We start from the raw sequence: 23,098 nt of genomic DNA, 5'->3' as shown, positions 1-23,098 counted from the left end.
GTCTAAATGGTAGAGGAAATCTGCTTTTGTCACATACATGTAGGCTACTCCTACTGAAATGCAAGAAAAGGATCTTTTATGTGCACTTTCCTGTAGTCATTTTTCACATGATGGGTTTTTGATGCATTACAGGCCGTTTATAAAACCTGCACTACACATATATAGAAACACTGCTATTGGTAACTATAGAATTAATTTTTTAATGAATCCATTTTCTGCATTCTGCAGCAAAAGCCATGCACATGAAAAATGGCCCATAAATAGGACAGCACATGCCATGACCTTTCATATAACAGTGGCAGGCAGTGGATGTGACAGGAAACAAACATAGGTACATTTAGGGCAATTCATGTACCACTCATCACTCCACAACTAAAGCTTAGGGCTGTACTAACAAGCTACATTCTTCCCCTATTTTCCTTCAAAGTACAACACATGTAGAGAACTACATGTACGGCATGTTTATCTTCATTGGATCTGGGGGAAAAGATGAAGTAGAATAATTACTGACAGAAGGAAAATGAGCAGCGCTTATCTCTAAGCAGAGAATAAAACCAATAGAACAAAAATATCGAAGTGCATGGATTCCTAGCAAGATACATGTACTTGGTCCTTGGTCCTTTTCATTTCACTTTTAATCAAAATATTTTTTAATATTTAAAAAAATTTATTTGCTTTTTAACTTCAGATCTTTTAAGAAAAGAATTTCACTATAGTAATCTGTCATGTTTAAAAGTTCTATCAAAATAACTGATTATTATGGATTCTTTAAAAAAACTAAAAAACCCCACCCCCCCCCAAAAAAAAAACTACACCATCCAAATAAAACCATTAATGTAATTCAACTTTCTTCTTTAACTATTTACTTTGTAGATGAAAGTTTGTTTTGTTTAATGACACCACTAGAGCAAATTGATTTATTAATCATCGGCTGTTGGATTTCAAACATTTGATAATTTTGACATACACATGCTACATTTTTTCATTGGTAGCAATTGGGATTTTTATATGCAACATCCCACCGACAGGATAGCACATACCATAGGCTTTGATATACCAGATGTGGTGCATGGTCTGGAACGAGAAATAGCCCAATGGGCCCACCGATGGGGATCTATCCCAAACTTTACCACTGGACTACGTCCCATCCCACTTTGTAGATGAATTCTGCGTAAAATATTTCCTGAATACAAGTGATACAGATAGAAAAAACTGATATCTTTGGACAAAATAATTAGCAAAATATTTGGATGAAAACTGAAACATCAGAAATGACCATTGTTCTACTGTTATTAACCATTCAAAATAAGAACCTAATTTTCAAAAATGCTAATATATAAATAAACAATAGACCTTAAAATTGATGTTTATGTTGATATTTGAAATACATCTAGACAGGTTTTAATTGAATGGTGTTCACTTCATGTTACGTATGGAACCAGTCAGTTGTAACAAGTAGGTAGGAATTTATTTTGCTACTTGGTATGATTTGTTGAAGCACCATAACGTACACATTAATAAATGTGTTTTTACCAATATGCTCACCATAGAAATAAAATATTAAAAAACACATTTTAATTTGCTTTGTTATACCTACAAATGTTTATTTTATGTCAACCTGGCCGCATGATTTCTGACCTAAGTAATAAACATGTGATCCGATGACTCGAATTATGCTGAAAAACAGCCTGTGTGTGTTCTAGTCTACTGCCTATGTCACATTTTAAGGTACCATTTTCAAAGAAGGACCCATATACAATTTCACGACTATACTGAAGGCGAAGGTTTATTTAAAATGAATAAGGATTATTCTTTCAGCCATAAAAGTTATAAAATGGAGAATTTATGAATTTCTAGCTGACAGCAACTAACCACAGTAATTGAGCACAACTGCTTCCAGTGCTACTTATCCATTTTCGGCCATACAACCAAAGTAATAACTATGCTCACGATACTAAATTGGCAAAGATCAAGCATTTATGTATTAGTAATGAGAATGGAAGCTATACGCAGGAAATAATTCTGCCACATACCCATAAAGGCAATCATCATATTTCAGGCTTGATAAGAACAAATACAATAAAATAAATAATTATGTTTATAATTTTTTACCAGTACATAAAATGTACTCTTGTATAAATTTAACTTATTTTTGGATTATATATAGTAATACCATTTTTTTTATGTAACAAAATATTAATATATACATTATTTAATAATATATGGTGCAAAAAAAAATTATGTTACGTATACAGAAATGAATGAATTAATGAATGTTTAAAGACACCCCAGCACATAAATAAACAAAGTTAAGTATATCAAAATATCATTTACATTAAGAATGAAATTTATATAATTATGTAAAACAATAGTGTAAAGAACTGTGGGGAAATCTATAATACAATACAAACATCAAAGTAGTATATATATATATATATATATATATATTATATATATATATATATAGATATATATAGATATAGATTACCAGTGTTTTTCGGTATTCATATATATATTTTTTTATTCCTAATATATGATATTGACGATAACGAAACACACGAGGGTAATAATCTCTTTATCATATAATCTCAAGCTTAATAAAACATATTTTTGTAAATTGTATCCACAACTTTAATTCCAGTCAGCCATTACCCGATATTCAAATGATGTAAGAATATGTGGTGCGGTGTCTTTTTGAATGGAAATGATGTCAAAAATGAATGACGTCATTTTGCATATCCTTACATAAAAATAAACTAGAGCTTAACGTTTTTTGTTTTCAGAACACTGGACAGCTTTCAGTGTAAAGTTGCCATTGAAACATTTTTGTTTGATGACTGAATGCATATATCAGTTATGGAGTGTCACCGTAGTACATTTGTTTAAATGTAGTGCCGTGACCACGATTAATTTACATCTAATTTGCAAAGTTATCAAATTCTGAAAGTATGTGATCTGAAAAATATCACATACTTTGATTGCATTGGAAATCTAAGATATTATATATATATTATATGTTATTTTTTAATTTTTTATAATACAATAAAAAAAAAATTGTGATTAGAAGAGACCTGCATTCAGCTGCTAATCAGATGGCTAATTATCATGTGATGTTTAGTCTATTTAAACTTCATCGTTAGCACATTGCCATCTTATTTTTATCTCTGAGGAACAGCTTTAGAATATTGCCTGATCACTACTGACAAGACATTATTTTCCCCACTCCTGGTACATGCCAGCTCGGAACAGTCAGTGAGACGAAGCAGCAAATGATCTCAACAGTACTATCTATTATGAATACAAGTAAATGACTGTTTTGTCTACAGTCTCCAGTGTAGTATATTATAATGGTAAAGTCTGCCACTCACCTTAGTTAGTGTCTCATTTAGTTTTTGTGGCACATGCACTAAGTACTGAAAGCCAAATAAACATCCTACGGACATAAAATAAGGCTTTTATTTAACATTAAATTTAAACATCTAGAATTGACACGTACAGGTACAGGGATGTGTTGCCGAATAAGAATAAAGACTGAAATATCTCGACCATAATCAATTACAATACAGTAATTTTAGATCAAATCCAATTTACTTTGTGAACATTATTTTATACAATACAGGCTACAGATTTTCGAAGCTATCTTAAAGGAGACCGGACACCAAAAGACGCATTATTCTAACACCCGGCTCGCTGCGAGGCACCGGTCAGCTGCGTGTCTTAGGTTTGGGGTAAAAACAGAAGTGGGCGGAATTATGCATAGATCTGAACGAAAGTGAGGCAATACGTCATCGGTGAGAGTTACCAAGCAATACCGGTAACGTGTTGATTCTTTGGTTGTGCCTTTTAGTCGTCTTTTCTTCTTCTTTTTTTTGTCTCCAGGTTTATCGGAAATTTAACTTAGAAGATAATTAGTGTTATTATATACTTTCGACGTAATTATATGATTGTTAACTGCGCAGTTTTAACTGCAACAGTAACAGCAATGCATCCCAAGAAACTGCCAACATCATGGTTTCGATTTCCAAAAAAACAAATGTTGTTTTAAAACATGGACGCATTATTGTCGTCGAACGGGCTTTACACCAACTAAATACAGCAGGTTATGGTACATTTACAATGTGAAAATTAAAACAAGTATGTACTTAAGATATACATTAAATAAAGGTATTGCAATTTGTTCACATATGAATATTTAAACTTCACATTTATTTACCTATAATTACCAAATTAATTTTCACCGACAGCCCATAACGACTCTATACTAACGTCTCTTGATCTAGTTGGTTTGTTAACCTTATAACAAAACACCTTCAAAACGTGAATTATTACGTTAGTTAACAATGTTTATAGTCAGTTCAGTATATTGTCATTAAAATTAAAATGCTAACACTTTGGTAGGTACAACATATGTACTGTGGCAAGAAGGAATAATGGTTAATTAGTTTTAAAGCTACCGTATATCTTCGCCTATAAGTCGAATTTTTTTCACCCAAAAATTATTTTATAACTTGGGGGGTCGACTTATAAGAGGGTAAAAAAATTTCACCAAAAAATATTACTGTTTTGGGGATTATTTTACAAGTTTTATTGTTGAAGTATGCCATGTATTTATACTCAAATATGTTAATTTGACACATTTATTTTTTATAACCTTTTTTTTTTGGCATTAGAACGGTTTTGGTTATGCGAAAAGGCGTACGATCTCACTCACATGCCAAGACAACAGTCCACTTAGTTAAATTAACAGTCATAACTAATAGTAAAAATGTAAACAATACTAACTACCTGTTGCCTGAGTTTATTTTGAAATCTGGTCACTGGCATTAATGGTTGTTCAAACAATGTTTTGGCGGTGATTAACTTCATGAATATTACTAAGCTTTCCCTTAAAATAGACTGATCTCTGCAGTTCACTTATCTAGAGCAATAGGGACACACATCATTTGGTACAAAAACCAGTGTACTTTCCAGAGTTATCCTCCTTACATGTATTAATATGGCGGCAAAACGTGATACTTTCAGTTTTATCGTAGTGATCTGTTGTCGGTGTTTATAAATAAAGTTGTTGTCTGTGCACAAAACCATCTGTACAGTACTATACAGTAACAGTCAAACAGCTTTCACTCTCTACTCTCTACTAAGGGAATATTTCGTTTTGATGCTATGTAATAATGATAGTTTGATTGGAATAGTCTGATCATATTGCGATGTACAAAACGTGAAAACCGAAGTTTGTAAAATAATTTTCTTTTGTTCAAATATTATTGTTCTCATGTGCTGAAAATAAGAAATATTTCAATATTTATAAGTAGTTTTTCATGGGTCGACTTATAAACGGGTCAATAAAAAAATACGTTTTCAGGGCTTGAAATTAGGGACTCGACTTATAGCCGAGATCGACTTACAGGCGAAGATATACGGTAATGTCGATTATTAAAGCATAATAAAATTGTACTTTTCAATGCTTTCTGTATGTCATATTAAAAATACTCTACACCAAATAATTATTTTAATACCTACCCTGGGTTTCTACCAGAGGGTGCAGAGGGTAAACTTACATGTATGTACGAAATAATCTCAGAAATTAATGTGTGTATATATATATATATATATATATATATATATATATATATATATATATATATATATATATATATATATATATATATATGTATTTTTTCGATAGATTATGGGGGGTGGGGGGGGGGGGCGCGGCACTGACGGACCGGGTATAAACTCTACATCAGATTTTGGTTACAATGGCAAAACTTAATGTGATAAAGAAAAGCTCACAAGGTTCCTAACCTCACCCTCTACATAGTATCTACATTTGTATAGGCATGTAGGAACGATATTTGAAGTGGGGGGAGGGGGAATACAGTCTCTAGTGAGGGATACAAACTAGATTTTTATCTTTATATCATCTTTATTTATGCAAAGTAGTGAAAACTTAAAACATACATTTTCATCCTAGAGTGTGTGGTGGAGAACTCGCCCCTCCCCAGTTCCTACGGGTCTGTTGTATTTTATATTAATAAATGCAAAGACTACATAATAATATTGTCGATAAGACATATTAGTTGTAAAGTGATTGTCAGTATGTGGCAACAGTATAATATTTCCCAACATTTCTGTGTTTCTGTACCCAGCTGTGGACAGTTTCGGCAGACTGGTAACACATTTTCTTAATAATTAAAAATATAAGGTTTAACCAAACACATTAAAACTTGGAGGGTAACTAGTTAAGAAAACAAAGTTTTTTGTTAAATTATTATTTCTTGCTTTGGTGAGGAGGGGATGCTTTTTGCAAATTTGCTAAATCGGCCTATGGAATATCCACTGACGTGTCATATTTACAGCTATGCTGAACAAGATTTATGATGAAATATTATTAAATTTTGTGTGCTTTTCTTCTAATTAGGTCCATTTGCTTCAGTTTACATTAAAAATGTCATAAAAAATTATGTTTTAAAAAATGCTTGTATGCTAGTCTATGACTGTGTGGCTTCCTTGTCTTCATCGGCAGTTGATTCATCCGAATTTTCGTCTAAGACTACATTTCCAGGATTAGGGACAAAGTCTCTGATAAGTGGTTCAAACTGATACGGTTTGATGCCATTAGCACAAGCTGGACACAATTCTTCGTCACTCGAATCGCTAAGTTCGTCCATGCTGCTTGGTAGTTTCTTCAGTTTTCCTCTCATCGGTGAAGTCACGGGTCTAGCTCATCAATTGTCGACAGTTTCCGGCAAACATCTGAAATCAGCGGAAACCCCCCCCAACCAAGACTGGCACGCTTAACTTAGTCAATAAGGGGAGCGCGGTAGTTGCGTGTTGTGGTTTATGACGGCAAACAATTCATTACGCCGTATATATGGTTTGGTGTCCGGTCTCCTTTAAGGCTACAATATCATAAAACCATCATAAGTTATGATGTCACAACGATGCATGCCATTAGCTACAATGGTTTTATGATGTTTTAGTGCTAAGATAGCTTTGAAAATCTGGGTCCATCTGAATAAAAACCTGAAACATGACATCCCAGTGCATACATATGATATACTGATGGAAAGAAATGAGAGATCCCATAAATAGAAACATCAAATAGAGAGTGCAACCAAAACCATAATTCATAGTGTCAGGAAACTGACTGTGTTACTGGGATTCATTCCCAAAGAATTGACATTCAGTCACACATTACATCTTTGGATCATATACCAATATTACTACAGTAGTAATTATTAAAATCTGATTTCATTTCAAAGTGTTTCCTTAATTCTTTCCACCATATCTGGAATCCAAAGAACACAATTTCAGGGTTGAAAATTAACATGAAAACCATGGTTGCCAACAGGGCCAGTTGAAGAAAAATCTTACTGGCTTTTCTCAAATTCAACTAGCCCTCCAATTTTCACATTGAAATTTAACTGCACAGCTAAAATTAAAATTAGAGTGCTTTTTGTTGAATAATAACTGTTTGGGTTGAAGACAACCGATGAATTGACGTTTAACTTCATAATGAATAAAGTAAAAATTCATTAAAAAAACCCTATGTTATTATATTTTAAACCCATACCAACTTTCAAAAAAAAAATATATATATAATAATAATTAAAAAAATTGAAAAAGAAATCCAGTATAAATATACATATTTCTTTACGAGGTACCGGTACCATTAAATTAAACTATGCAATTTGATGGTAATTTGTAAATGTTGGCACTGTCAAAATATATTGAACATGTTCTATGTCTTCTGCTGCCAGATCTGTAGTTTGTGCCATCATAGATGTGGTGTGTTTTGTCACATTCAATTCAGCATAAGTGTGTTTCTTTTTTTAACTAGTACCATACTCGCCAGACACTGAAATCGATGGTCGCCCAACGAACTACCTTTATAAAATTCTTAGTTGCTCTTAGCCAATAAAGGTCGCCATGGGCGACTGGGTGACTGTTAATTTTCAACCCTGCAATTTCTTGTTTTTTTGTGACAATGAATCTTAAACACACAATTTACAATAAAAATGAATTATGTACACACAAAAAAGAGAAAGTAACTAAAACTATTTTTGTAGGAGTACACAATTTAACACTTGTGCAAGATAGTAAATATTTAACCAGACACAATAATGGTAATACATGTGGTGTGCGTTGCATTGTGGAATAAATTACATACAGAGAATAATGGTTCCTGCTAGAAGAACAAACAAGGATGGGAAACTTACAGCACATTTACCATAATATCAATATCTCCGAGTCTAGACCACAGGGAATCAATTCTAGCACACCAAGTGATTATGGTCATGTGTAAGATATTTACATGGTCTTTACTCTGACTACGCACTACTTTACTATAGATATGTTAATACAGACTATATTGGTAGTCTGACATTTCACTATTGATAGGTGGTCTAAATCCACCATTCTTCTCTTTACCTGGACTCCACTGTTTAAAGGTAAAATAAACAATTATCTCTTTATGTATAAAATTACTGTTTTTCCTCTACCACATACCGTCCTGTCACTAAGAAGTGCATATTTTAGCAGAAGTAGCCCATGTGTTGGAATCGGGTTTCTTCTCTTTATATACTAAGTACCAAAATAACCATATGTCACACACCAAATAGTAATGTTTAAAATGTGCTGAGGTGTCTTTTAATTTTTCCATTCAACAAATATTACTTTCCAACTGATTCTTTAACAACTTTCAAGGACATTATAAAAACATGAATTTATTTAAATGAAACTCGTAAGAACTTGGGATAATCACAGGTCACAGTAATGATTATTATGAATAAGTCAGTCATAAAAAGACTAATCTGACATCTGTCACCTAAACACAAAAAAGGCCACAGAATTTTTTTTTTTTTTTAAAGAAGTTTTTCATTATAAGCTGCATACACATGTTCATCAGTAGTACTACTACACATGACCCTAAAAAATATCAAAAAATATAAGCACGCATGCACACGCACATGCACACACACACACACACACAAACACAAAAAACTTCACCCACATAAAGACCTACAGGTTGAAAACAACCGTGCATGATAAATTGTAACGTCAGCCTTTAAAAAGAAACCAAAGTGTTTGAAGGGAATCCCAGTTCAAATGTTGCATTACGAGCATCGCAACAGACCGTAAAAAACCGACTGGTATGAATATGTTTGCACTTGATGTTTAGGAGGAAACCTATACAACTTCAGACAGTTGCTGCATCAAAAACAACTAAGTAATGGGTTAAACTGTCTGAATACAGAAAAATAGAAGATAAAGCAGTAAACAACAACTTGCCATTAGTCTGGGTTTAATACGCTAAAGAGAATAAGTGTGTGTGTGTGGGGGGGAGAGACCTTCCAAATTCTAGGTTTTAAAGGGACTATCCTGAGGTTGCTGTATTGTGTGATGTTTGCAAGTAATAAAATATTTTAACAACTACAAATTACATATTAAATATACATGTAGTTTCTAGTTTAGAATATCAGTGTCTCTATATTCAATGTTTTTCTCATTGTCTTAATATTGGTAAGTAGTTCAAACTGAATTTGGTCTTCAAATAATTAATGAAAAATTTATATTAAGTTTGACCTAGTATAAACACTAGGACAATAACAACACATTTAATATACAGCACCGATCTCGATGGAAGTGGTTAAGCCAACGGACTACAGGCTGGTATGTACAAGGTTTGCAGCCTGGTACCGGCTCAAACCCAGAGTTCTTTAGGGCTCAGTGGGTAGGCCACTACACCCTCTTCTCTCTCACTAACCACTAACCCACTGTCCTGGACAGACAGCCCAGATAACTGAGGTGTGTGCCTAAAACAGCATGCTTGAACTTTAATTGCATATAAGCACGGAAATAAGTTGAAATAAATAATACACAGCCACTAAAATGTCATGCAAATTTAATTTATTATTTTAAATATGTACAATTGAAGTGGTTAAAAACTGTTAGTTGGCAACAGGTTAACAATTGCAGAAAGGTAAGTCCCTTTAAGTGAGGTAAAGCCCACCCACTCCTGAAACCTATACACAGAATGTATACATGTACATCTATGTCAACTACTGCAAACCTCACAGATTACACCACAAATGTAAGGCACACATTTTATTATCATGATTTGCAAGGAACTAATTTACTGATCTAACAATGCTATCTTTCTAACAACTTTGCTAAATTGTTGGTCCAAAACTGTGAACTGAAGTTGACAAGCCGTATAGTAGTTATACCACTGCTTACAGGCAACTGGCATAAACACAATCTCTATATAAACATGAATGTGTACTTGCTGCTATAAGGCACACAGAGAAAAAAAACAAGTTTTCAATTTTGTTTATTTATTGACATGTATTTTTGGCCAGTACTTATTTTGCTGACATTTCTGCATACACTCCATTTAGATCGACAGTTTACTTAATATTGTTGCAGCTGTTGGGTGTAAGCCGCTGATTCATTTGGCAGTATTTCCTTTCCATCTTCAAAACCACATCTCCCAACATATTTATTCAAGTACCGGGTAATAGAAAACTTCACAGGTCATCACACCCCGGGCATACACAACATGCACCACAATCATAATATTTTTGTATTTTCCTTGTGTATTATGTAGAGGGGATGATTTTCGGTTTCATATTTTGTCACATTCCGTTCAAGATTTTTGCAAATTCCGTTTTTGTATTCAATTAGTGTCATGTTTTATTGTTATAAACTATATACATTTGTTTTGTTGTTCCAGCTCTGAGCTGATTTGCTATTGCTATTTTTTTAAATACCTGTAAACAAACTTTAAAAAAAAGAAGAAGTGTATAAACCGCACCACTTGGTTCCCACCTTCATCCATAAATAAACCGTATCTTTAAATAAGCCGCTGTTAAAACAAAGCCACAAACTTAATTACGGTTAATTATTGTTTGTATTTAATAATAATAAAGAGATCCATTCTCCCTTAAATTCAAACAATAAATAATGTTGATTGTGTGGCTTTCAGTTTCATTTCATCTGATGGATTATGGGTAAGTTTCATTTATAAACAAAACACACCGTTGACAAACCCCACAATTTTCACGAAAATATGAACAAGAACTTTGGTAATGCATTGTTCGTAATCTTACATTAGTTGCCAAAACAACATTTTATTAGTTTCAGTATGATTACAAAGCGTGAACCAAAAAACCAAAAAAACAAACGGGCACACGTAAGAATTATTAAAGTAATGTCGGAAATAGAATAACAATGATTTTTGTCAATTATTTCTTTCATATTAAAGTGACAAGTAAATATTTTATAAATATCTATTTAATGATACTCTACCTAATTGAGCATTCACTTGTTTGGGCTCTCATCGATGTATAAGGTGATGTTTACTCTTGAAATTGAAATAAAGATGTCGGTAAACAGATTTGTGACCTTTATTGGAACAGACTATAACACATTTTGGTCGATGTGTGTCAATTTCATTTACCATTAAACAAACTTTTAATTGAAAACTGCAAGATAACTGATTATTTTGAATTACAGAATAAATTATTAATTATGACCAGCATATTTAGTGAACATAAATTCAATATTAGTACTTTAGAAAGAAAGAAGTGTTTTATTTAACGACGCACTCAACACATTTTATTTACGGTTATATGGCGTCAGACATATGGTTAAGGACCACACAGATTTTGAGAGGAAACCCGCTGTCGCCACTACATGGGCTACTCTTCCGATTGGCAACAAGGGATCTTTTATTTGCGCTTCCCACAGGCAGGATAGCACAAACCATGGCCTTTGTTGAACCAGTTATGGATCACTGGTCGGTGCAAGTGGTTTACACCTACCCATTGAGCCTTGCGGAGCACTCACTCAGGGTAGTACTTTAGAAGTTTACACAATCTTGCAACCACTTAAAGGTGCTATATCAGAAGTTATATGAGAGCATCTGTTTGTAATAAAGATTCTCCAATAAAAACGTATTTTCTACTAGTAGATCAAATTATTTCCTATAATCATTTATGGGCATGTAGTTAAAGGTGTATTCTTTAAATGTTAAAGCAAAATTTAATAAAAACATGATTTGCAATAGCTGTCATTATGCAACTTTGAGATAACACCTTTAATACCGGTATAATAGATCACAAACTCAAAATGGTTCTTGACAGTTTTGCTTAAAAGTTACTTATGAATGTCTACAAATAAAAAAAAATTGAGAAAAATAGGGGTAAACCATAATCAGAAATGGTCCCTCAAATATTGTAACAGCAATGAAATTGACACATATCGACCAAAATGTGTTATAGTCTGTTCCAATAAAGAGCACAAATCACTTGTTTACTGACCTCTTTCTTTTAATTTCAAGATTAAGTAAATGCTAAATTAGGTAGACTATCCTTAAATAGATATTTACAAAATATTTACGTGTCTGTTTAATATGTAAGAAATAATCGACAAAAATCATTTTAATTTTATTTCTGACAGTACTTTAGTACTCACTCGATTACACATTGTTGCTCTGTAACCTAACTAGCGTGCCGTGTGCACAAATTATATATTCAAACGAGGTCGGGTCAATCTGGATATAGGCCAGTGGCAGTGAACCGAAACTAAGCACTGTTCTGTCGATCGTTTAAAGTTTCGACATTATTTTATAACTTTTAAAGAAAAATATTTGCCTAGAATTATATATTCAGAGCCGGTTTAAGGATCAGTGGGGCCAGTAGCACAAATAACAGCTGAGCCCAATTCCCAAGATATATATTTTGCAACCCCCTCGGGGAGAGGTAAAAAATGACCTGGGGAAAATGTACACAATGCCTCACCGCAGGACCTCCTGAACCGCAGGGTCTGTAGCACGTGCTACATGTGTTACAATAATAAACCGGTGAGAAGAAAAGTAAAATGCTATTTTTGTGTGCAATTTAGAAAACAATCGGTTCAGAAATAAATAATGTGCAGTAAATTCCGTAGCATAAAAAAAGGCATTCGCCGTGGGACGAACTATAAATGTGAAATGTTTCCGTACAGATTAACGAATATGCCTGAAGTTTTACGAAATTACGTTTTCCAACGAAAGCGTTGTGTAAATTGGCTATGCTTATGAATCGTAATAAGTATTATTGAAAAATATCAAAATTGAACGTATTAGAAATCTTATTATATAATCAACATTCTAAAATTGTATTAGTACATGTTTATTTTTATATTTCAAGTTAAATTTCACTGTGTAAAGTGACACGGGTAAACAGTCACATGCTTTGTTGCAAGCTTATGGCAATTAAGCGTAACTTCTGAGAATTAACGGTTCTGAAAATATTTAGGCATACAGTGCACTCCATAAATGTTCGCATACCAAAACACTATGCGTATATTATCAATATTGAATCTTAAAACTACCAAAAATATTTATTATGGTGCTTGAACAAGAAATACAACTTTTGAAGGTTATTTTTTAATCGCAAATTCCGTTTCAGTTACTAAATTCCGCAATTCCGTCTGTTTTTCCGTGATCGTGGAAAATCATCCCCTCTAATTACGGAACTCTGATGCATTGGTGTATCATGTGTACTCCATACACACAAGTAATACAAAATACAAAAAACTGTCCTGTAATGTGTACTTTTGTAAAAAAAAAGAAATTGTATTTTGTTTTTATTTGTATATTTGTTTTGGGTTTTTTTTAACGTTAAATTGGTATTGAATGCAACATGTACAAAATCAGCCACAATCAAATACATGTATAAATTGCATCTGGAAAGGAGAGGAAAGATGAAACCTTCCAAACTACATCTATTTGATGTCTTACACATGGTTATTTTCAAACTTGATTTAGCTAGTGAGAGAGAAACTACAGAACTAAATATTAACATTATATGAAAGGTCCACAGGAATAACCTATGATGTCCAAAAAGATAGTATTATAACGGCCGTGTACCAGTATGTCAAGATCACAATGACATACTAAATTAAAAACCTATAAAAGGCCATTAAAAAGTAGTTGGTAAATTATGCTATCTTAGGTATAAATATTCCACAATTGCGGAGCTGTAAAAGTTAAAATTAAAAATATCACCTTACAAAAAGTGTGACATAACACGTTATTCCTGTGTACCCTTCAAATACTTTCACATGTTTTCAAAACAAAACCAATATCTATCAATTATTGACAGTTATTTTCATTGATTAAATGAGAAATTGAGTTTCTCAAACTCAGTTTCTTATGATACATCTAAGTTACTTAGAAACAGGATGCTTTAATCTTGTTCTTTTGAAGCAGCCAACAACACAATGAGCAAACAAAATGAGATCACCGTGTATTGTAGTTATATGGAGTGTAAACAATCAAATACTCTTCCCATCAAACACTACTGATGGTTTAAGAACAAACACTGTACAGCGATAAAAGCACTTTAAAAGCTCGGACTCAATCAAGCTTAGATTCAGGGTCACTAACACCTCAATTTTGTGTCCAATTACTGATTTCCTATCAAGTAAATATGGCTTTGGTCTTCGTTAATCAGAAATGGCCAGAAACCACTATTTAGCGATTCCAGATACCAGAATAGAATTTCAATCAACAAGATGGATTTTATGTCAAACATTAAGAGACAAGATGTTTACAAGACATCTCTCGTACTTAAGACCAGTGTTAATTGCTGTCTGTGCACATGTGTGTATTTACATGTGTGTGTATTGGCGTCAGTACTGTACACTTACCAATATAACAAGATTATGTGCTCGTCTTCCTCAAACCAATATATCCTTACTGATTCAGCTAATCTTTAAAGTGAATCACTTAGAGGCTCTACACACATTAATTTTGTCATTACACATCAATACCAGAATTGAACATTTATTAGGTTAGTTTTGGCCTTTGCCCTTTCCAATAACATCTACGTCCTTGATAAGTGCGCAAGAAACAATTCAAGGCAATTGACAATATAATATTATTACTACATCTTGAGGCTATTACAAATTATTCATGAATGTCAAATTAAAGAACTAGAAAAACAAGGGTTTGTAATGGGGATGTGGACATATGGATGTATGTACAGATGGATGGATGTATGTACGGATGTACAGATGGGATGGGATGGGATGGGATGGGATGGGATGGGATGGGATGGGATGGATGGATGGATGAATAGATAGATGGATGGATGATAGTTGGGTGAATAGATGGCTAGGTGGATGGATGCAAATTATTTCAGAACTACAATGGTGGAAGGACAACCTGACACAACAGATCTTAATTACTGCGAAAGATTTCAACCCGTACCCCTCTATATCAAAGGCTCTAAACACTAACCCTAACCCTAAACCTAAAACTAACCTAACCATTGAAACGGGGTACGGGTTGAACTCATGCCAATTACTGGTATGAAGAAACTGTTGCTTAAATTCAAAAAGTATTCAGTGTACCAGTGTACGTTGAGAATAGCAATAATACTTGAAGTGAAGATCTTCTACACAGGACTTGGACTCATCATCCATTAGTGCCAACTTGAATTACATCGAAGTAATTTAAACAACTGATGCTTTATGCTGTTGTCAGAGTAATACATGTAGTACATACAAGAAGTTAACAGCAGCCCAATATATCACACAGGCTGTTTCGAAACTTCACTAAGCTTTTTATGCAGTTGGTGTGTGTGTGAAAAAGTTGGTACCACAAACTACTATAATGGGGAATACTTTAAATTACACAATGAAGGAAATACAGTAACTGTTATTTTGAGAGAAAAAAAGAGAAACAAAAGAAGACAAAAAAAGAAGTTAATTACTGTAGTTCCAAACATTCTAGTTACGTTAAAGATAAAAGTTAAACTTTGCTTTGTTTAATGACATCACTAGAGTACACTGATTTATTAATCATCGATAATTGGATGTCAAACATTTGATAATTTTGATATATACTCTAAGAGAGGAAACCCACTACATTCTGTTCATTAGTAGCAAGGGATCTTTTATATGCACCATCCTACAAAAGGATAGCACATACCATGGCCTTTGATATACCAGTCCTGGTGCACTGGCAGGAACTATTAAAGATAAAGACTGCACAATGATGTAATATAAAAAAAAAACTCTGTCATTCTCAAAACAGAGATAAAAATCACTTTGCACAAAAAATCGACAAAAGCTTTCAGGGTTTTAAAATTTGAGAAGTTATTGTGAGATTTTTGTCAAAAAATAAGAACAGGAATAAGTTTCAGGTTGCACAAAATGTTTGAAAACCTGGCAAACATTAAATAAATATGTGGTGAAAGAGCCACCCACTAATGACATCCCTGCATTGTTATGCAAACAGCACCTATTAAAATACCTTTTGTGCAGCTCCAAGAACTTTGTTGAGAAAGCGCAGCCATTCAAATACGAAGACAGGTTTTTTGGATTCCTGGATCCTCTTGAGGGCCTCCTCGTTGAGTAAAAGACTGTGTGCCAGCTCCATGGTGATGTCCTGTGGATACTGATCACCAATTCAAGAGCACACACTCAGCATAAAAATCTGTAATTTAAAACACAATTTCAATTAAGAAATTATCTTAAAAACACAACAGTGAAAATTGTGTTACAGACAGTTCACATTGCAAGTATGAAACTAAAAAGAATGATATGCTCAACACCCTACATCTATGTATGGTAATTGCATTTAAAGTTGTAGGGAAAAAATACACATGCTACTATTACTTTTAGCAGCATTGTTGGGATGGGTTTTTTAATAGATACATGTATATATTAATATAAACTTTCTCAATAACAATGGTAGCACATATCGCAGCCTTTAACATACCAGTCCAGTGCTTGAATTAGGAAAACAAATATAGCTGAGGGATTTTTTAAAATTGCAGGCTCCCAAAAATATGGCCTGCTAAAAAAAAAATGGCCTGCTGGAAATAAGACAGCATGGGTTGAGTGGAGGGTTAGAAACAGTGTGTGGAAAATTAGGCCTTCTGAGATGTATTTTAGGACATTATAAACTTAAAACATAACAGAATCACTAGCTCAGTCTCAGCTAAATAGAAGATTAGATGATCGTACATACATCAATCTCCTGAAAAATTACCTGTGATTTTTAAAAATAATTTTAGCAGGTGAATTTTTATTTCACCTGCTAGCTCTAAAAAATGACTGCTTTTCACAGGCCGCTATTTGGAGCCCTGCAGTGATTTGAGAACTAAAAATGCTTTGTAAACTTTACAAATGTATAATATGTTACATGTAAGTACAATTATGTAGAAAAAGGTCTCCAGACCTTTAACCCCCAATTACATAAAGCAATAGTTTAGAAATGAATTGTTGAATATACATTTGTAAAGTCTGAACAACATTTTAAATAACCATGCGTGATAAAAATCATATCCCAACTTTAATGCATGAAAAAAAAAAATCTTCTAAGAGTTGGCATACATTTGTATAACTTCCAGGTCACATTTTGTATCTGTGGAACGATCATCAAATTTCTACTAAAATTAGTAACAAGCAGCATTTCCATCAAGATTTCCTACAGGATCTTAACTGTGAACAATTTTCAAACCATGCAGTAATAGGTGATCAAGAACCTAGCCCTTGTCAATCATTCTTGCACCTTTCTATTATTCAATTTTACAAATTTGCAGTCACTATCATCTCCATAATCTTAAATCCTGGAAGGAACAATAAACAAGACATATTGCTACAAACCCATAATATACATGATTACTTGTACTGAAATCAAGTAATGCGTTTTCCAGATCATGTTGCAAACATTTACCCGACTACTGGCTAGTGCAGGGAAAAAAAAAGAAAAAAGTTTTATTTAACGATGCACTCAACACATTTTATTTACGGTTATATGGTGTCAGACATATGGTTAAGGACCACACAGATTTTGAGAGGAAACCCGCTGTCGCCACTACATGGGCTACTCTTCCGATTAGCAGCAAGGGATCTTTTATTTGCGCTTCCCACAGGCAGGATAGCACAAACCATGGCTTTGTTGAACCAGTTATGGATCACTGGTCGGTGCAAGTGGTTTACACCTACCCATTGAGCCTTGCGGCGCACTCACTCAGGGTTTGGAGTCTATATCTGGATTCAAAATCCCATGCCTCGACTGGGATCCGAACACAGTACCTACCAGCCTGTAGACCGATGGCCTGCCACGACGCCACCGAGGCCGGTGGTTAGTGCAGGAATACATGTCATTGTTGTCCACCATTAATAAGCGGTTGGCATGTGATAAAACACTTATTAGCTTTTAAATCATCACCATAAACCAGGCAGCAACACTTTTGCAAATTAATGTTGCATTATCAGCTTTAAAAAGATACATACGGTACTCAAATGTTTCTTCAAAAACAAAAACACAATTCTGTTTTTATACACATCTAATAGATTATGAACATCTGAACTTGTGAAAGGACAATAAAGTCAAAGTTAATAGTATTTCCAATTTTTCAGAAAGAAGCTCCCACCGGGAAAATACTTTTTTTTTTTTTTTTAACCAATGATTCCCTAGCCTTGTTACACAAGAGAGAGAGAAAGCGATGAAGAAAACCCAGCTCAAGAGTCCAACAAACCAATCACCGATATCTCCTAGCTGATGCACTATCTTGATTATTCTGTAATGTTACAGACACCTTTTTCTTTCTTGTTTAAATATCCCCCACTATGGATGGGGGAGATAATGAAATCAATTATTCTTTGAAGTAAAGACATCTTTCCGTTTCTTTTATTCCCTACCCAGTCCCATTCTTAATGAACCAATGAAACAGAAAATGCAAAATTAAATTATATTACCACAATAAAGGTCAGTGAGAAGCGTTTGTGTAAGTACTGTACTGTAAACCAGATTAAATTATTGCAGTAAGTTTTCTTTTAGAATGACCATTTATATTTGGAGACACACACTCTTTCCAATTAGCAGCATAGGATCTTTTATAAGCAGCATCCCAGACAGTATAGTACGGTACATATCAGTCATCAGTGACTGAAGTTGTGCACCTTATAATACAAAGTAGACAAAACACAATTTACATGTATATATGTATGTTTAATATTGTTACAATGTCCAATGACAATAGTATCTTTGAATTATTTTCATTTATGTAACGAACCTGGAAAATAAGGTGTGCACATAAATTTCTTGACTTAAGAATCAGTGCAAACAATTCAAAATTTATACACACATACACCACACCCACCTGTTTGTAGTAATACTTAACCCTACATACATTGTAAGTTAGCAATGATAAAATATTGGTAAAAACCAGTATATTTATTAAAAACGTTATCAACTGAAAAACCATTGTTATATACATGTAGATGTATATATTTTTAACAGACATACTGTTAAAAAACTAAGAATTAAAAAAAAAAAAAAAAAAAATTAAAAAAAAATTGGCAAGTGATCAAGATCTTTGACCAGCTATTCCGAGCTGATAGAAGCCAGGTACATGAAGATAAAAGACACACACACTATGCTAAAAGTCTGCAAGAGATAAAAATTGGCAAAATCAGATAAGTAGCTGTACTTGTGGCTGGGCAAGGTATCTTAAGTAGATCTATCACTACGAAAGGTGTTCACTTTGATGTGTGATACAAACAATGATAACCAGCCCTCAGCTGCAGCTTACCAGCATCCCCAGTCAGCAGACACAAACCAATAAACACCAACCTAGTTGACCAATGCTGTCTGCAGGGTGTGTTTTCAGGTGTGTTCTTTTAACAATAACAACAATAATGGCTTATACAGGTAAATAAATCAATGAATCAATGTGACAAACATTGATGTCAATGAGTCAACAGACATTTCTTCAAATAATCTCCAAATCCTACAATAAATATTTTATCCATATAAAATTTAACCTAATTCTATCTGTAGCACAGATGCGCAGCAGGGTGATGTCTATCAGGAGAGGCAAGTCACACCTACCATCACTACATCTCTCCCCCATCCCCCAATAATAATACAAAAATAATTTTAAAAAAATGATAAGAATTCTGCCGATTTAAATGTCTCGCCTACCGTACAAAATGTTTTGTGTATTGTACTGAGATGAACATCCATAGGTGCAACTGTGCAACTATAAACCAAGTTTCATCAACTAGGACTTATACTCATAGTTTGTGTGAAATTGATCTACAGGTAAACATTAAAATTAAATGCAAAAGTTGATGCCACCACCAAAGTAATACATATATTTCACTTTTTTTACTTCGTTGCAATTAGAAAATCCTGCCCTGTATAATAGACACATGTATAAATGTATTTATCACATATATATTTGATTACTCAATCTAGAATTCTCCATCAGCCAAATAAAGGACATTTATAACTGTCTGTGGGATTTTGTTTTCCAAATACACTGTTTAACCCAAATATTTTCAAAAACATGTGAATCCAAGACAAAGCACTTACACCGACCTATTGATCAAGAGCTCTCTCACACAGAAAGCCAATTATGCTGTTATAATTGTTTTTCTGCTCAATCAGCCATGATTTCTGATTAATTTTTTTTTTTTAAACATAACATTAACACACACACACACACACACACACACACACACACACACACACACACACACACACACACACACCACAACCAAAAAAAAAACAAAGAGGCTCATGGACATAAATGGTCACCATATACCATACTCATGGAGTGTACAACACCTATAATATTTTCCTGAGGGGTTTTAATGACCAAAATCATGATTTTGTTTCACATTGGTCAATGAAAACTATTTAGTTGTAGCATTTTTTTTTAATTGGCTTAATTTCTTCCTCCATATGGCAGGTGTTTCAGAATGACCAAATCCACAATGACAAAATTCACAATATAGTTTCTCCATGGGTCAAGTAAGTTTCCCACCAAATTTACTTGTAAATGGTCTAGTACATATTTGTATCTAAAGAAATTTGAACCCCAACCTCTGAGGCCCCTGGGGGAAAAAATAACAAAATGTTTAAATTTATTTCTACATGTGTCAAGGAAAATTTTCACAATATTTAATTGGAACTGGTCAAGTATTTTTGGAGAAGACAAAGAAATATAGTTATTTATTTATTTATTTATTTTATATTATAACTAATTCCTCACCCCTCCCAACCCAAACCTTGATAAAATGAACATCTCTTTAAACTAAATTCTTTGTGTGGTTCCAATTCAGTTTAGAAATTTTTGCTGTATAATCTTTAAAGGGACACACCCTGGTTACGTTTATTTGTTAACCATTACGGCGTTGTTTTTTGCTATTAAACCCCATTTTTCACAAATAAAATTGCACTTTACTTATATTTTATTATTTAAAAAACACATTTCCATTCACCTGAAGTGCTTTTTGGTAATCCTGATGTTTGTAAAACCACGAAATGCATTTTTTGCTTTTTTTCACAAAACGTGTTGTCGAGAAAAAACCGTTAAGCAAGCGAGGTCCAATCTATTTTTAGAGGGGATATTTCCATTTCAATGTCACAGATGTTGGTATATCACGTGACCGTTATCATTTTGGTTCGGTTTGTTTTCTCGTGCACGGTTCGCGCAATCAACATCCGATTTGTTATTGTTCATTTGTGAGATTTTTGTTCACAGTTCGTGAACATTTTCAGTAACAATAAAGTTCAGACAAGTAAGTGTCTCAATACAAAACGTTACAAACCCTTAAAACCAATAATTTTGCTAAGTCTTACGATATCTGGAGAGGGGATACAACCAGGACAGAACAGTTGGAACATGTCCAGGAGAGGTGAAACGAACGCACCCCAAGTCTGTGAAATTTGTCGTGACGTAGGCATTGTTGTGCTTCGAGCGACATCTACCGGTGACATCAGAATACTAACTTTCAAAATTATTTCAAGCAATTGGGACATGGGGATTCCCATGGTATTTATCGATATAAAGTTGCTTTTCCACTCCATTTGATAAAAACGTGATCTAAGTGTGTTACAGGTTTGTAGATTAACCAAATTATAATTTATTTTCGCTGGATGGAACTAGGGTGTGCGGCTTTAAGTCTCATAAACAGCAGAGAGAACATGTTTCTGAATTACCTACATGTAGCACAAGAGTGTGGAATAGAACAGGAAATTTAAAAAAGAAAAAAGAAAAAAGAAGTATTTTCCTCAACTCATGTTAATATTCACATAACAGGTATTAAACTAATTTGATTACTATGAACCACACTGGTTCTGCCTGAACTTCACCAAACACAATGTGAAATATGACTACTAATAATAATAATATACCACTATGATGTGAAATATGACTAATAATAATATACCACTATGATGTAAAATATGACTAATAATAATAATAATATACCACTATGATGTGAAATATGACTAATAATAATAATATACCACTATGATGTGAAATATGACTAATAATAATAATATACCACTATGATATAAAATATGACTAATAATAATAATATACCACTATGATGTGAAATATGACCACTATGATGTGAAATATGACTAATAATAATAATATACCACTATGATGTGAAATATGACTAATAATAATAATATACCACTACGCATAATACCAGACATACTGATACCACAAAAAATCCACTTCATTAATTTCCCTGGCAAAGCAGCAAGCCCCATCTCTTGATACTGACGGGCTGATATAACCTCATTACTAGCCGGTCAGCTGAGGTCAGGACAAAATACCCGATGAATTAATCAATAAAGAGAGAATTAGCGACAACTAATTTTACACAACACTAAGTCTGATAGACCTGGTCATATTTGTAATGGAGCTGGCAACAATATCTGCTTAATTTGGCTGATGCCGCATATATAACAAAATTTATTAATTTTACAGCATATAAAAATTGAAGACTGGTACTGTCTGGTTAGTTAATTCATTGCTCATTTTGAAGTCGAGTACTTTTATTGTTTTCAATAGGCTTCTTTTTTCTTCTTCTAATTTTAATCTATGAGAAGTCTAATTATTACACATTAACACATGAAAAAAAAAGGTTTTTTTTTTTTTCAGGACATTGTTCCCCCCTATTCTTGTTCCTAAAAGAACATCCATGAATAAAAATGAAACATAAAAGCCCAAGTCTAACAACCGTATTGGCATCATTATGCCTTTTTCCCCATATGAAAATGTACATA

At 33.4% G+C, this 23,098-nt stretch overlaps 1 protein-coding gene across 2 annotated transcripts in view; it reads right to left on the bottom strand.

Annotated features, from left to right (window-relative positions):
• The window catches only part of LOC121372687 (HEAT repeat-containing protein 5B-like), a 128,339-nt gene that overhangs the window by 83,420 nt on the left and 21,821 nt on the right, over window positions 1-23,098 (bottom strand). For both annotated transcript variants that reach the window (XM_041499143.1, XM_041499144.1), the window contains exon 2: window positions 16,310-16,492. In XM_041499143.1, coding sequence (XP_041355077.1) covers window positions 16,310-16,435 — 126 coding nt within the window. In that variant the 5' untranslated portion in view covers window positions 16,436-16,492. The remainder of the gene's footprint in view (window positions 1-16,309; window positions 16,493-23,098) is intronic.

The sequence above is a fragment of the Gigantopelta aegis genome, chromosome 4 (genome assembly GCF_016097555.1).
Source record: "Gigantopelta aegis isolate Gae_Host chromosome 4, Gae_host_genome, whole genome shotgun sequence".
Taxonomy (NCBI): Eukaryota; Metazoa; Mollusca; class Gastropoda; order Neomphalida; family Peltospiridae; genus Gigantopelta; species Gigantopelta aegis.
The sequence above is the reverse complement of the archived record's forward strand: the minus strand, read 5'-3'. Positions and strand labels throughout refer to the sequence as shown.